Source organism: Charadrius vociferus, unplaced genomic scaffold (assembly GCF_000708025.1).
Source record: "Charadrius vociferus isolate BGI_N301 unplaced genomic scaffold, ASM70802v2 scaffold39, whole genome shotgun sequence".
Lineage (NCBI taxonomy): Eukaryota > Metazoa > Chordata > Aves > Charadriiformes > Charadriidae > Charadrius > Charadrius vociferus.
In genome coordinates this window covers 5,100,253-5,115,995 of record NW_009650188.1, presented here as the reverse complement: position 1 = coordinate 5,115,995, position 15,743 = coordinate 5,100,253, and the positions used below count along the sequence as shown (strand labels likewise).

General features: G+C 37.6%; 1 protein-coding gene across 2 annotated transcripts in view; it reads left to right on the top strand.

Moving 5' to 3' along the window:
- Window positions 1–15,743, top strand: part of RALGPS2 (Ral GEF with PH domain and SH3 binding motif 2) — a 100,170-nt gene that overhangs the window by 62,723 nt on the left and 21,704 nt on the right. For both annotated transcript variants that reach the window (XM_009892850.1, XM_009892849.1), the window contains exons 8-12: window positions 2,308–2,445; window positions 3,358–3,448; window positions 6,182–6,249; window positions 6,903–7,038; window positions 7,842–7,993. In XM_009892850.1, the coding sequence (XP_009891152.1) occupies window positions 2,308–2,445; window positions 3,358–3,448; window positions 6,182–6,249; window positions 6,903–7,038; window positions 7,842–7,993 (585 nt within the window). The remainder of the gene's footprint in view (window positions 1–2,307; window positions 2,446–3,357; window positions 3,449–6,181; window positions 6,250–6,902; window positions 7,039–7,841; window positions 7,994–15,743) is intronic.

The window sequence follows — 15,743 nt, the reverse complement described above, 5'->3', positions numbered from 1 at the left end:
TACTACGCTGCCTAAAGATGCCTTTCAAGTTATTACAGTACTGGGCTTCATTTAGAAGAAAGATTCTTTCAGGCTGATAAAACTCGATTTGTGTTGCTGGGAATAAAAGGGGCAGCCTGGCTGGATACAACAGGAAAAATGAACCATTTATAGTCTAGAAGAATGTTCAACAGAATGTCGCATTCAATTCTTGACATTCAGTTAATAAGAAACAGTTCCAGTTGTTAAACACATGAAGTCTCTGATACATGTGGAAAATGTTAGAACTGTGTGTGTGATGCTTTTGGGTAGGTATCAGAATATTTGATAACATCTGACTGGTGTTAGAAGTAGCAAAACCCACAGAGATTATGCCCTGTGAGGAATGCAGAATACTGGGTTTAGTTCTGTCAATAGTCAGCCAGCATTTAAGTGCATTCAATTTACTTTCATTGATTTGTTCGGTTTCTTCACAAAGGACGTGCCAATTACATTTGAAAGAGAATTACCCCAGTATGCTTTCAAAATTATTTTAGACTTCATAGAAATGCATTGAATAAGTTTAGAGAACAGCTCTCTACAGAAGAGCTCCTGATTTAGCTAAAACAAAAAAAAAATCAGCGCTTCATTGAGCAAGTCATTCACAAAGATAATCCTACAAATACATTGGTCTGTAAAGTCCTGCATAATATTGCAGGTGCCTGTTCATAGTGAATTTCCTTAATTATAATTAGTAAGCATGATTTACTTTCTGTGGAAGACTGAGCTGGTTTGGGATTTTTAAGGCCTCTTTGGAAATTGCTTAGCAGTGTTAGGTTTGGGACAGCTTATGCAGTCTAGATAGTCACATTTAATTGCTATGCTATCTCATGTTTCTGATTATCCTTCTATTTTTTAATAAACTGATTCTAGCAGAATAGAAAATTGAGAAATTTAGTAGTGTATCAGGTCATGTGTAATACCTTTTTTATTCGCTTTTTTATATGTCACCTTTGAACCACAAGTATTTTAATTTGTTTCTGTGTGTGTGCACACGCGTGCGTGTATGTGTTGATTTTGGAGTGATGCCCAGAGTTTCCCAACTCACATTTGAGGACTGTACTGCTTAGGTGCTATACAAACACAACTGCTGTTCTTGTGAGGTTGTATTAATAGTCTTCCACCTGTAAAGGCAAACTTCTTGTTATGATTTTGGTTATACAAGGCTGAGAGGTGAAGTAAAATATAATTTTAGAAATTCCCTGTTGCTGAAATAAGTTTCGTAAAAAATACAAACTTAAGTCTTTTTTTTTTTTTTTGTTTGGATATCTCGTGGAAGATGCAGGGGATGAAGAGCAATTCATTAATAGCAGAGTTGGTCAGGATATTTTTCATGTAGTTGAGACAAAAATGATTAGTCTTTGGGTGAAGTTCAAGAAATGGAGTTGCATTTAGAATTAAAATACGTGTTTTACCTACAGCATTGGTATCTAAAGAGGAGGATTTTCCTCTCTACATGACTTTGGCTCTTTGGAGTTGTGATTAATGTGAACTGCAGGATTCATACTGCATTTCAATCTGAGCGCACTTTTTGCCTAGTTAACTTTTCCCATGTTGCTGCAAGTTGAGTTTGAGTTTCTATTTAGCTTGAAGACTTATAGATAATATGACTTTTTTCCTTCTGTTGTTTTTATTTAATTGCTGAATTGGAGAAGTAGTAGACTTCCTAAAAGAATTTGTAATTTTGATTGTGTATTTTAGCATTGTGTGTTTAGAATGCTTCATATTTGTCAAGGGAACCATTAATTTGTGATATGGTAGAACATTAGGTTCATGAGTAATTGTGCATGTCCTTGTAATAACTTTAGAATTAGAAGTAATGACACTGTTAAAGTCAGCCTGTACATGCGTGGTGTGATGCAGGAGAAAAGGATCCTCTCTGCCTCCTGCTGATTTGTTATACAAAGAATGAAAGCTTGCACACAAGAACCTAACTGTACTCATAATCTCAGCGTCTGGAAATATAGCTGAGATAAGGTTGACAAAACTAAGGATTAAGTGATTGAGGAGAGTGCAAATTCAATCCCAGACAAGGGTGGCGTGGTGATGTACTTCCCTGTAAGTCCAAGCATTATTACTGGTTTCCTCTGGGTCTGAAGGCTCTTAGAGATCTTGTCAAAATGATTTCTTGAGTAAATCCAGAATACTATTCTGAGGCAGTGCTGCTGTCAACCTGCATGTGTGTTAGTCAATGAAAGCAAAAATTCTTCAAAATATCGTTTGTGAGGTTTTTCTCCTGCTAAACGTGGGACACTAAATAAATAAACTTTTCATTCTAATCTTATTCAGGTATTTATCTGTCAGACTTGACGTATATTGACTCTGCCTACCCATCAACAGGGAGCATTCTGGAAAGCGAGCAAAGAACAAATTTAATGAACAACATTCTTCGAATTATCTCAGATTTACAGCAGTCGTGTGAATATGGTAAGCTAGTGTGTAAATATTGCAGCATTAAAGAGAACAATTTAAAAATCTTTAATATATGTCTTCTGTAAGGCAATGTAAGTTATGGCCCAGCCCATTGGAATGCCATTAACACTCCCTCACCCTCTCAGCCCAAAAATCTAAGTTTATTCTGGTACTGTTGGTTATGACAGAGCGTCAGTGTGAGGAGACAATAAAATTATCCTTTTCCTATATCACACACACTTTCGCAGTACATATTTTCTGATGGAAAATGTGGGATATATTGTACTTAACAGTAGTTTTATTAGTACATTATAAACTTGTTATCCCCATGTTTGATAGTTTTATGACTATGAACTCAAAAAATAGTAGGATTGCTTTTGGAGTAGTACTTTTACTGGAGATAATAAAATACATTGTTTGTCTTTTGGACATTTATTGTTCTGTTTATAGGCTAGATAATGTATTTTTTTATTCAAAGGTTGTCTCCCTCACAATCCTCTTCAAGTTCTAGTAAAGTTGTAAGGCTGTGTTTGTGATGGTGGAATGTGAAATTAGCACAGGACTGTGGCTTCACTGAAAGCTCAATATAATGAGAATGTGGGCTGTGAAGGAGTCTTCATACACAACCCTCCAGGTTTGGGACTTCAGTTTGGCCAGGGGTCGCTCTCACTTTTCCCTTACGTGTGCTCTTGTAAGTGGAGCAGCTCTAGGGGGATACAAACCTGGCTTTATGGATGTGGGGAACGTCAGCTCAACGCAGAAGAATTGCTATGAAGGACAAAAATTTCAGGATCAGTAGGGACTGTAGTTTGTACCTTCATCTCACATAAAAAGGCAAGAGATCCGATTCTGTTTAAATAGGTTCTGGAAAATAAATTTGCTTACAAATGAATGGTACAGTGATAATGAATGTCATCTGTTCTCCAGATATTCCTCTGTTGCCTCATGTCCAAAAATATCTAAACTCAGTTCAGTACATAGAAGAACTACAAAAGTTTGTAGAAGATGACAATTACAAGTAAGTATGAAATGATATAACTGACTGTAACTCATTACAAAATAACTTTTATAATATGAAGCCTGTCACTTTCAAGATTGCACTTGTTTCAGGGGATTATTCACCTCAGATGCACCAGTTGCAAGTAGTGAGGTTACAGCAGGGTCCTGTGCTCAAGACAATCTTCAGCATGCTGGATGGCATATCTCCTTCCTTTTCTATGCCTGACTGCATCAAGCCCTAGCTTTCGGGTCTGTTTGGTCTTTTGATTTGATCTGCAGACCTCTTTGAGTGTTTGCTAATGAAGACTCCATATTTCTGGCTCACGTGTAACACTGTTGAGTCAATAAGATGGATCCTGTGATTGGAGATACCTTACGTCATTTTCACCAGAACAAAGTCATCTGTGTGTCCAGTCCCAAGTTCTTGCTGAGTGAGACTTGAGGTTTTCACTTTCATATATATTTCGCTTTCATTTCATATTTTTCTCTTTGATTAGGTTATACAGTGCAAGTAAAATGTAAACACTTGATTTTTTGAGAGGCAAAATACTGCCTGTGTCCCCACCCATTCCTCCCAGCATACCACCCAAAACAGAGGTTTCCACTTCCTTAATTAAAAGATTATTGCTGTATTAAGTGATTTGGCATCCAGCAAAACTGGGGAATGGAAAACTCTGGCATGAGACAGAAACAAGTCCTGAGGATAGGAAAAAACCTAAAGCAAATCTGTTGCGTATGAAGAAAGTTTTTGTTCATTGGCTGATCTACTTGAGGTTCCCCACCCATTCCCATCCTGCCTGCCTGGGAAGTTTGTCACCTCAGTTGTGTAGAATTCGTTGCTTGTGTAGTCACATTCAAACAGTGGGAGGGGTACGCACGCTACAGGAACAGGTACACGTTACCATTTAACAGCCCTAACTTGGATTTACTAAAAAGCAGCAAATGGGGACCCCTCAGTTTATGTCAAAAAACAGTAAACGAGAGCTCAGACACATGGCTTCCCTTCTAAGATTTACAAATTGTTCTCTGCATTTTCATGTGTGAGCATCTGGCTTTATCTTTTTGCTGAAATGTTCTGTAGCCTGATTTTGAAAGTATTGCTTGCTTGCACAGAGTGTAAAGCTCTGTGGTCAAACACTTGAAGAAAAGAAAAGGGGAAAAAAAACCAAACCAAAACAAAACAAAAACCCACCCAAACCTAAGTTTCTTAACTGCAGTGTCTGCTTCTTAGCAGCATATTATTTTCATGAACTACACACTCCACCTTTCTCCACCTTCACTAGGTAGGACTCGCTACTAGTGGGAATTTTATTGTGGAAGAAGCTACAGTCTCTTCATCCTGTACAACCCATATTTTGATAGCGAGGAAGTGAATGGAGACAATTGCACATGATGCAGAAACATGACCACTATTCAGAAAGTCTGGTTTTACACCTGTGGATTTTGTACGTCTCCAAACTGAATTTTTTATGGGGGTATCTTGAAGAACTATTCTTACTATAAGTGACTATTTTACTTTTTATCCCCTAAGGTGTCTGCAGAAAGGCTGAAAAGAACAGCCATTGTGACTTGAATACATGATTTTTCTTCCTAAAGGATTTTATTTTATTAAAAAAATAGATTTTTAAAAAATTTAATGAATTGTTGCTAAACTGGCTGGGGATGGGAGGGAGAGGAGCTGTCAAACTTCAAACTTTTTCATCCCAAAATTAAGTATATGCTTTTCCAATCCTGCTAATTTCAAAGTTTCTAGTTCTGCAAACTGAGTGGACAAGATATGCTTGATCTTCCTGGATTGCTCTGCTCCTGGAGTCTGCCCTCTTTGTGGTACTGTTGGAAATAACATTAAAAAGTGCCTGTTATGGGGGAAAAAAAAAAAAAAATAAAAAAAAGAAAAAAAAGAAAACCTCTTAAATTATGGATGCAGTCAAATTGATAATGTATTTTCCAAAACACAAAATAAGGATTTTGGCTTTTAGACCAGTAAACACCAAAGGCTGGGCCCAGCACACTCGTGCTCTTTTTGGAAAACTTTAAAATACGAAGAGTAGCAAATATAAATATCTTAGCCAAAGTGGGGGTAGCATTTGCGTACTTTTTATTCTTCCCAGTTTTTATGCTAGAGTAGTGGTATTGTCGTTTGAGTTTCATGCTTTTGGTGGCGGTCCCAGGGCTGCGTAATCCTGGTTTATGCACAGCTGTTTTCCTTGGAGGGTGATGCCAACACTGAGCAATGGCCTCTTTCCCTTTTTTTATGGCTTTCCACACCTTGTTAACAGCTCGTGTTGGGCTTTTGCCCACAGAGGGTGAGGATCGCAACTGGTGGCTGCTTGTGGCTGGCGGTGCCAGCTGCGTCACGCTCCCTCCTGTAGAAGAGGCTGCGGGGCTCTGCTGTAGCCAAGGTTTAGCTGTTGAGTCTGGTCCTCCTTCAGCATGGTATTGCAAACCTGTCCCGGTCTATATGAACCAAAGCAATAGACTCATTTGCTACATTATGTCCTAGCACGTCATTTTGTGAATCCTGGGCCATGTTGCCGTAGTAGGGCTTTTTCCACCCCAAAAAAAGTGTGTTTGGAAATAGTGTGTGGTAAAGATAACTATGCATGGTCTGTATGAACTTTGTAGTGTTTCTTGCAATTATAGAAACAGGCAGCTTTCAATTGTGAATTTAAAAAAAAAAAAATCTTCAAAAACTTACTTTTATATGCTTCTGTTTCCTGATAAAGTAATTTTTAATGCTTCTTTAATGCAGACTATCATTAAAGATAGAACCAGGGACCAGCACCCCCCACTCTGCTGCTTCCAGAGAAGATTTAGTAGGTAAATGCTTAATAAATGTTAGAAGACTTGAGGTTGTGAAATGCATTATGTTTGAGTTGTGAACATGGATAATATTTGCCTGAGGCTAATAAAGAAGTGTGAAGTATAAACACTGTATATTTGTAATAAGAAGTGTAAAGGTGATCAGTAAAGAAATTCTTTCAAGGAATTGAGTCAGTGTTTGTATGTATTGTGGCACTAACTTGTTAGTGTCATTTGGGGTAAAGAGCTATTAAATATTCATTCTTTGTTGTGTCTAGACAGAAGGGCCTTCATATAAACCTTTCCTGGTATAATGTGCTTCCAAAAATGTACGTTATTTTTGATCAATGCCAAAGGTTGTTGAAGGCAGGAGTTTCAAAATGTAGAATCAGTGGGACCTGTTTAATGCCAGTGTAGCTAACGCGGCAACCTTTAGGACTTACAAAATCCTTGTTACTAGATGGTCTATTTGAAATAAGTGAGTTTTTAATCCTGTGCCAAAGTACAGGGTTTTTAAATTATCAATATCAGTACCTCGATGAGTTTTATTACAGGCTATCTCTTACAAATTGAGTTTAGGAGGTTTTGTGCAACTCTTCCACAATTTTCTGGCAAGTAACCCTGACGGTAATTCTAAAGTTACTCGGGAGTAATGTCTTTTTTGTTCCCAGGCTCGGAAGTTGGAGCGTCTCCACAAAGTGCACGGAAAAATGTTGCAGCTGAAGGAGCCTTGCTACCACCAACACCCCCTTCGCCTAGGAACCTGATACCACATGGGCATAGGAAATGTCATAGTCTGGGATACAAGTCAGCATTTTTTTTTTTAAACTGAGAATCCTGAGCTTTGTGATGTATTATCTTTAAATAGAAAAAGCTTTGCTTTTAAAAAGTAGCATGATATGTACACAATACTTCACAATGTGTGGCAAGAGACCAAGCTCAGAGCTATAATGGTAGTATCCCAACCAAAGAGAATTAGTCAGATTAGAGAATTAGGCTGTTACAATGTTAAGAATAGCCAATGAGTTAGTCAAAATAGGCTCTTCTGAATGACAAAACTGTCCCTTATAACAACTCAACGCTAGTGTAATTCTTTCAAATACAAACTGAAATAATTGCTTTATTGGTATTTTTATGATGAGACCTCCTTTGCAGACTTTCATATACCTTTGTATGGTAATGGTTTCAGGTTTTTTCTATATAGGTGTACTTCCGATTAATATCTTGATCATTTTATCATCAATTCCCTTGTCATCTTTTCAAAATGCAGTAATTAATCTCAACTTATATTGTGTAAGTTTACCTTTAATGAGCTAGCATGTGATTCTAAAGCTCAGTTACGTGTTATAGTAAGACAACAATACCTTAGGATATTGAAAGTAATTTTTAAAGTACTCCTGACTTTCTCTTTGCTCCAAGAGCACTGTGCAGTTTTAAGACTAGCGATTCCTATAGATAGTATAGTTTATGCACAATTGCTTGTGACTTGAGCCGTGATTTAATTTGGTTTTCAGAACACACTACATGCAATCCTTGAGGGTGTTAAAGCAACAGCTTTTGAAATGTATCAAAGATAATGTTGTAACAGTCTTGTCCTTGTTCATTTCTAGTTTCATACACAAAATGAATACAGCTGAATTTAAAAGCGCAACATTCCCCAACGCAGGACCAAGGCATCTACTGGATGACAGTGTCATGGAGCCTCATGTCCCATCCCGAGGGCAGGCAGAAAGTTCCACCCTTTCTAGTGGAATTTCAATAGGTAGGAACTGTAAACATACCCGTGCAGTATGTGGTCTTTTAATAAAGATTTTGGCGCGATTAGTTGGCAATTGTGCAAGCAGTGGTACTATTCTAAAATAAAAATTCTATTTTAGAACAAACTATAGAAATGTAGGTGGAGGGCAGTATAATTTATACAGTGTGAACTGCGTGCTGACAAATTATAAAAAGCAGGGGTTTTTTTTGTATCCCCTTTAATGATACAACTGCTGTTACTCCACCTCTTCCTTGATGGGGATGGCAGGAAGCTCAAGGCAACATTTCCTATTCTCTTCCACCTTCCAAACCAGTCCAAATTCAAAATGTTTTGTGGTATGTTTTCTGTTTAAAATGCCTTATGAAACTGACAGTGAGAACTGTATGTTGCTGACAGTCTTTAACAGCATAATTTGTAAATATTCCTTACTTTTGTCAGGAGTTTAACTTTCAGATACTTCAGAATGTCAGAATCTATTTCATTTTGTTAAGTTACTGGTCTTCAAATGTTTAGGGTGTTCCCCTTTCTAGAACTTCTGCTTCCCGAGTTTCTTATGTGACAGCAGTTGCTCTTTTTTTCCTATTACGCACAGATCCTTAAAGTGGAGGGAGAGCAGGGCAAGTGCCTCTCAAAACCACCTGACTGCAGCAAGGGTTGAGAAATGGAGCCTCTATCACAGTCCTTTTTCTCAAAATTATTAGCTTGATAGAATTTGATGTTCACTTTTTATGTGTTTATGGTAATACAGGATTTTTGTAGTGTTACGCATTTCTTTGTATAACTTAATTTTAAAAAATGGTTTTGCTTTTTAGCCCTCATGGAGAAAAGCGAGGTCACACAGTTTTTATGCTGTTAAATAAATTTATGTTGTTAAATAAATCTGTGGAACTAGCTTAGACCAAAGCAGTTTGAACCTGTTCAGGTCAGGCAGCTTCCACTAACAAATGTGCATTGCCTATCTCTGTTTTCTATAGGTTCTCTGCTCTGGCAAAGTTTGCCATTTTAGAGTCATCCAGCAGGAATTTTTTTTCCCAGAGTACAGACAGCTTGCGTTCTCAGGGATTGCATAGTACAGGAGATTAAAGCTTCTCATGCATCTACTACCCTCCAAGTGCAGTCTTCTCAGCATTATGCTGGATTTAAGGGGAAAAAACCATACTTTTGTCACCTTCATTGAGATATAGCATTGCCCTTTTCTCAGTGCCGTTTTCTACTGATGTTTTCTGTCTAAATATCTAAGAAACTTCTCTGCAGTTGATCCTTTTTTCCAGAGTAAATTATTTACCTCCATTAGAGCCTGGCAGGGAAGGTTTGCCAGAGCCAACAGGCAGTTTTTCATGAGTCAACCATCTAGACGCTTTGGAGAATACAGTGTTTCCCTTCTTTGTCTCATCTCTGAATTTTTCAACTCTCTTGTCTTGCTTAGCTGAGGCATGACCTCATCGACTTGATGTAGTCACCCTGACACATTGGAACAAAATTGCCACTTCAAAAGACTTTTATAAAGAACTTGTAAAACAGCAACCTTATGCATTTTGTGTAAGGTCAGCATGTGTGGTTAGAACTATCCCTCTCCTATTCTCTTCCACCTCCAGTCTCCCCATACTCCGATACTTTAGTGTTGTCAGTGTTTTGACAGTCTAGCATCATTGTTATTTTTCCTGCCTCTTGATTATGAAAATTTAAATGACACAAGAGATTATTAGAGGTGCTAGAAGTAGGTATGGAGGAAGAGAGTAAGTTCTGGAGGCTTGCAGTATCTATTACTGAAGAATTCTTGGAAATGTGAGCTGTCTGGCATTCTGTACTGCTGCTTCATTTAAGGAAGTTGATTGAAGCTGCTAAGTTCCTCCATGTTTGAAGTAGTCTGTTTACTCAGTACTTGGAAATAGTACAGTCACTGGAGCAGAGAGGAGGTTTACAGTATTCTACATCACAACTTCAAAAGACAGTCAAGAAAAGTTCTTCTGAATGTGTGTACTGAAAAAAACGTTATTCCTCTCCTTGCCCATAAATGTGGATTTAAACCTGTTGCTCTAGAAACAGGACTATCTTTTCATAGATATAAGCCTATATAGTATTTAACTTTTTGGATAAATGATCCCACTTCAAAACACGGGCAATGTTTCTGATATGCCAGCACCTCTAATATGACCTTAAAGATAACTGTAATACTACTTTAAATCAATCTTGTGTTTTGAGGGCTCGGAGATGTTCAGACACTACCAGTCCTTTCATGTTGGAGGATCTGATATAATCTACCTCTACATCAAATATCGAAAAAAAGCAACATAACAACAGTGTCTGTAGGATGTTTGTGGATATAATCTACCTCTACATCAAATATCAAAAAAAAGCAACGTAACAACAGTGTCTGTAGGATGTTTGTTTGCAGCACTGTTCTGTTACGATGCTTTACCTAAATTGTTAGAGCATGTGAATTCGTGCAATTTTATCAGGCCTTGTGTCTGAGTAACCATTGCTGTTAACAGATTACTGTAGTCTATTTACAATTCAGTAAAGCAATTTGTAGGCATGTTTTGAAGATTCATCAGAGTACCGTTTCTTTTTCCACTGGTGAACACACCAACTTCAGCTACATAAGGACTCTTCCACTTGGATTTCTTCCGTTGTCTCTCTAATAGAAACTTTCAATCTGTGATAAAGAGATCAGCATCACTAGGCTTGAGGTTTGTGGCTGGATGAAGTTCTGTTCTGCATGTAATCATATTAAAACCGAGCAGTTAAACCAGCAGTGCATGTGTCTGTAAACTAAAAATACACATTCAAGTCATGATGGGCAATTTTGGTTGTTTTGTGCTAGGGAAAAACTGATGATCCATTCTGGGAATGGTGAATAGCATGCCAAAATTTTCACATTAAGTGTAATTAATCTTTCAAATATGAAGGATACACTAAGTGGGTATTTTTCTTTGTAATGAATGATTTCTAAAGCAGCAGCAATGCAGAAAGTGACCCAGGTATGGGTCTTCTGGAAAATAGGCCTATCTGTAACATGAAAGCCATGGTCAGAGATCTTTATCAGATTCTTTTCTTAATTTCAGGGTCTGGAGTCTGATTGTGTATCTGCAACTCATTCTGCAAAAACTTAGAGCTTAAAAAAATTTAAAGATATAGCCCTAGTTATGTTAATTTCTTGTGCTTGGGTCAAAACAGTTCTTGCTCCTAGAACTATGAAACTGTGTTCAGCAGAGTATATTATGCTCAAGTGGGGGGTATGTACATCTGATTCTGTTGCCATTTTACCTATGTTATATAGGTGCTTGTTATCTGAAAAAAAAGTGAGAAATCTTTTTTCCAGCAGTGCCAAGACTATCCTAATTAGAAGGAAGAAACACTTGACCAGTCATACATAGAATTTCAGTTGGGAAATGTTCTCCTGAATTCAGAAATGTAACGAGGAAATAGTCTCTTCTAAGCTTTAGATGTTCGTAATTTAGACAGCTGCATTTGAGCCAGTTATTTGGAGCTCTCTATAATCACATCGAGAATTAAGCTCTTTCCAAGGATATGATTCATCTCATTCTTAGGTGGGGGGGCTAAAAAGAGGTTGTATGACTTGTGTCCTCAAAATGCTGCTTTTTCTGTTGACTGCAAAGAGACTTTTGGCAGATAACACATGAAAATACAGACAGATGAATACTGCTGAAAATACGCCTGTTTTGTGCAGACAATCCAGACTGTGTGCTTTTAGTAAATTGGGACAGATGCTTTTACTTTGCAGTGAAAGTGCATTGAGAACCCCCACTACTTGCTGTCATTAAGTCTTAAAGCTACAAGATAGTTTTGTTGTGATCCCTCTGTTTTGATGAGGTCACTGTATACACTTTTTTTTTCTTTCAAAAGAGTGAGCTTACCCTTCTGAGCTCTAAGCATGGCCCTTGGCTGGGTTGAAAGAACCACCTGCACGCTCTTACCAGCTGTTCTTCTGCACGTATTTGCCTGCTGCTGTCACCTCCCCACCTGGGAGCAGTCTTTTTTCAGTGGTGCCCAGTGATAGGACGAGGGGTAATGGGCATAAACTTGAACATAGGAAGTTCCATCTTAACATGAGAAGGAACTTCTTTACTTTGAGGGTAGTGGAGCACTGGCACAGGCTGCCCAGAGAGGTGGTGGAGTCTCCCCCTCTGGAGACATTCAAACCCCACCTGGATGCCATCCTGTGCAACCTGTTGTAGGTGACCTGCTCTGGCAGGGGGGTTGGGCTAGATGATCTCCAGAGGTCCCTTCCAACCCTAACCATTCTGTGATTCTGTGGTTTTACTTAGATTGTGTTCAACTCAGAAATAGCATGAAAATTCCTTTTATTCAGAAGTTTGGTTTTTTTAAGAATACATGGTTTTCTAATACTCCTTGATTTTTCATATACTTTTTAACTATTCTTTTCTTGCGTAATTGTGCTCTTAAGTGCATCAACGTCAACATTCAGCTCACATCATTAATGTTCTCAGAAGTTTTGGATTTCCACCATTTCTTACGATTTGGCTCACCTGCATTAGCAAATTCCTTTTCTGAAGCTGAATTTGTTTGCAATGGCTAACTGTCCAAATAATTCTGTAGCGGTAAAGGGACAGTGTAAAATAGACCCCTTTTTTCAGATATTGCTTCTGTGTGGCTTTTCTCCTTGTACGCCACTGGATGCAAAGTAATTTTGCTTAGGAGAGTTTTTTTAAGGGTGCATTCTCACATTTATGCCCCTTATGAATAGATGTCAAAGTATGAACACAGAAGTACTCAGCTGAAATTGACAATGTAATCTTAGATATTTAAAAACTAAAAGAAAACACATTTATGGATTATGTTTGTAGCAGTGTTGGATGCAAATCCTGTTCTAACTTTGAAGTGTTTTCTTTTTCAAACTTTTCTTACGCTTATTTTTCCTAATCTACAATGATATGGATAAAAGCTGGTGAACATTTACCTGCATTTGTGTGTTCCAATCACTTGAGAATAACTTGAGCCTTTATTCTAATGCAATCAGAGAAATTAATGCTGCAAAGGCAAAGATATTTTAAATCAGTGTGAATTAATGTAAGAAAGTGCTTTTATAAGAACAGTACATTTTCAAACTAAAACTGGCATAAAATGGGTGCAAGAATATCAGCATTTTAATGAATTCCTCTATTAAGTCACCGTCTTGAAGTACTTGAATTCTACAAGGGATTATATTTCTCTTTAAATAAATGAAGTACAGGTGTAGGTATACAGTGTATGCATTTATGTTCAGGTTTTTGGCAGCCTATACACTAGGGAAGAACGCTACACAGCCAGTGTTTGTTTGATTCCTTACCCTATGTTATACTGCTCAGGTGTTTAGGACTCTGAGTTATCAGCAGCCCGTGTCAGAAGATCAAAGTTTGGGTAGGGTATCAGGCAGAAGAAACATGTATTATTTTTTTTTTTAATATTCCATTTAAATAAGTATCTAGATGTCTCTTGCCCTAAACGTGGATACCACATTTCGCTATTTTTACTGCTACTATAGTGATAGGCAGAATATAAGAGCTGTACGATCCTTTAGGTTAAAAATGTAGATGCCTGGATTTGAGAGGAGAGGGATATAAAGTAGTTTTAGTACCCTGTTTCTTCCCCAATCCTTATTAGTATTTTTTCATCCAGGGCATATGTGTGGGAGTTTTTTGTGATAAATGCAGCCATACAAAACCCCTGTTTCTGCTCCATCTTTATTTGGTTATTTGCCTTTGTTAGCTTTTCATGATGAAACTCATTATCAGTGATGGTATTAGATGTTTGTGTTGATTCTCTGGCAGCATATTGCTTGTGTTGTTTGCCAGTCTTCACACCATTCTTATTTGGTTAATTAGCAAGCTGAAGTTGAGCTATTTAAACTTTCTTATACAATAGTTAAATGGTGATGAACTAGTCAGATATACATGATTTTCAGTATGGTCATAGACTCAGCAAGGCAGAACATAACTTTCAGGGCATGGAGTCTATCTCCAAGATGTTAGCTGTGCTACAGCAATTGATGTTGAGGTCTCCACACCAATTTTTTCCTGTTTTCATGTTAGAATTTCAAGCTCTGGCAGGTCAGTCACCAGCTATAGTGACTGCAGCTCTGGAAACACTGTGTAACTGGAGCCAAGAGAGTGTCAGCTGCAGATTTGAGAAGGCGAAAGAATTTTTAGTCTGAGTACTTTTTAAACTCTTTGGGGTTGGTTTGTTTATGTTAACACCTGTTTAACTTTGGGGACCAACTTCTGGATAAAGGAACCCTGTGTTAAAGGTTCAATATCCTCAGACTTTCAGCAATGAGTGGATGCTGTGACTAGGGGGGAATGGCTATGCAATGGTATAGACATTCCCTATCACATACCTAGGAATCTAGCCTCGCGTTTGTGTGGCTGTAGCATAGATGTGTATATGCACATCTACAAATGTGAACAGAAAATTCTTGTCCGTATTCGACTGCTCTAGAGGGCTCCAGGGAGACCTGATAGCAGCTTTCCAGTATGTAAAGGGGGCCTACAGGAAAGATGAGGAGGCACGCTTTATCAGAGAGTGTCGTGATAGGACAAGGGGTAGAGGTTTTAAACTGAAAAAGGGTACATTTAGATTAGATATTAGGAAGAAATTTTTCACTCTGAGGGTGGTGAGACACTGGCATAGGTTGCCCAGAGAAGTTGTGGACGCCCCATCGCTGGAGGTGTTCAAGGCCAGGCTGGATGGGGCTTTGAGTAACCTGGTCTAATGGAAGGTGTCCCTGCCCATGGCAGGGGGGCTGGAACTAGACAATCTTTAAGGTCCCTTCCAACCTAAACCATTCTGTAATTCTATGATTTTCCTGTCTAAATAACCCTGAAATTTGTCTGATAATCATTAGCACAGTTAGCAAGAAAAAATTTTGCCAATTGCTGTTATGCCTAAGATAGGAAAAAGCCTTCCTACTGTTATGCAGTAAAGATAAACACAATTCTGATTTTTTATTTTTTTTAATCCTGTACAAGAAATCTTTAATTTTTTTAGCATTAAAGAAAACTAGGAAGACAGTGGTTTGTGTCAAGTGGCTTTTTCATAAAACCAAAACTTGTGCAGAACATTACTTGTGCAGAACATTACTTAATAGAAAGGATTTATACTACCTAGGATTTGTTATTAAGTTTAACCTGAAGACCTGCTTGAGGTTGTTGGAAAAACTCAAAATGTTGAGTACATACTTGAGAAGAATTTAAGAAGGTGATATATTTTTGAAGTACTGAATGAATGAAATATTTCCAGTTGAGGTGATAGTCAAATAGTGCACTTAATGTTTAGAAAGAATTTGGCTAGGCATCTAACTTTTAGTAAGTTATAAACAGTTCCTTTCACCTCTGTTTTGTTTTGAAAGGAGGGATGTAATCTATATTAATTTTTGGGAAAGGGGTTTTTTTAGTACCAGAACTTCTGTTGTGCAAAAAAATCTTCTGGAGTTTTTTAGAATCTAAAAAAAACCCTGTTACGGATGTTCTATATAGTTGTTAGAGGGCTAGTCAAATCCTAAAATTCAGCCTTTTCCAACTTTTTGTTACAATTTTTTAAAACGCGTATAAGCATCAATATAAATGTTAAATCAATAGCTGTGATATTTGGCTCACTTTTTTCTAGATTAACATTGCTTTTAAAAGTGTAATTGGCAATTTCTGTATAGATTAAATTTTTTAAATGAAACTTTTTGTTTATGAATCCCCCCAATTTGTTTAACTTCTGTAACTGTACTGATACTGTAACAAGG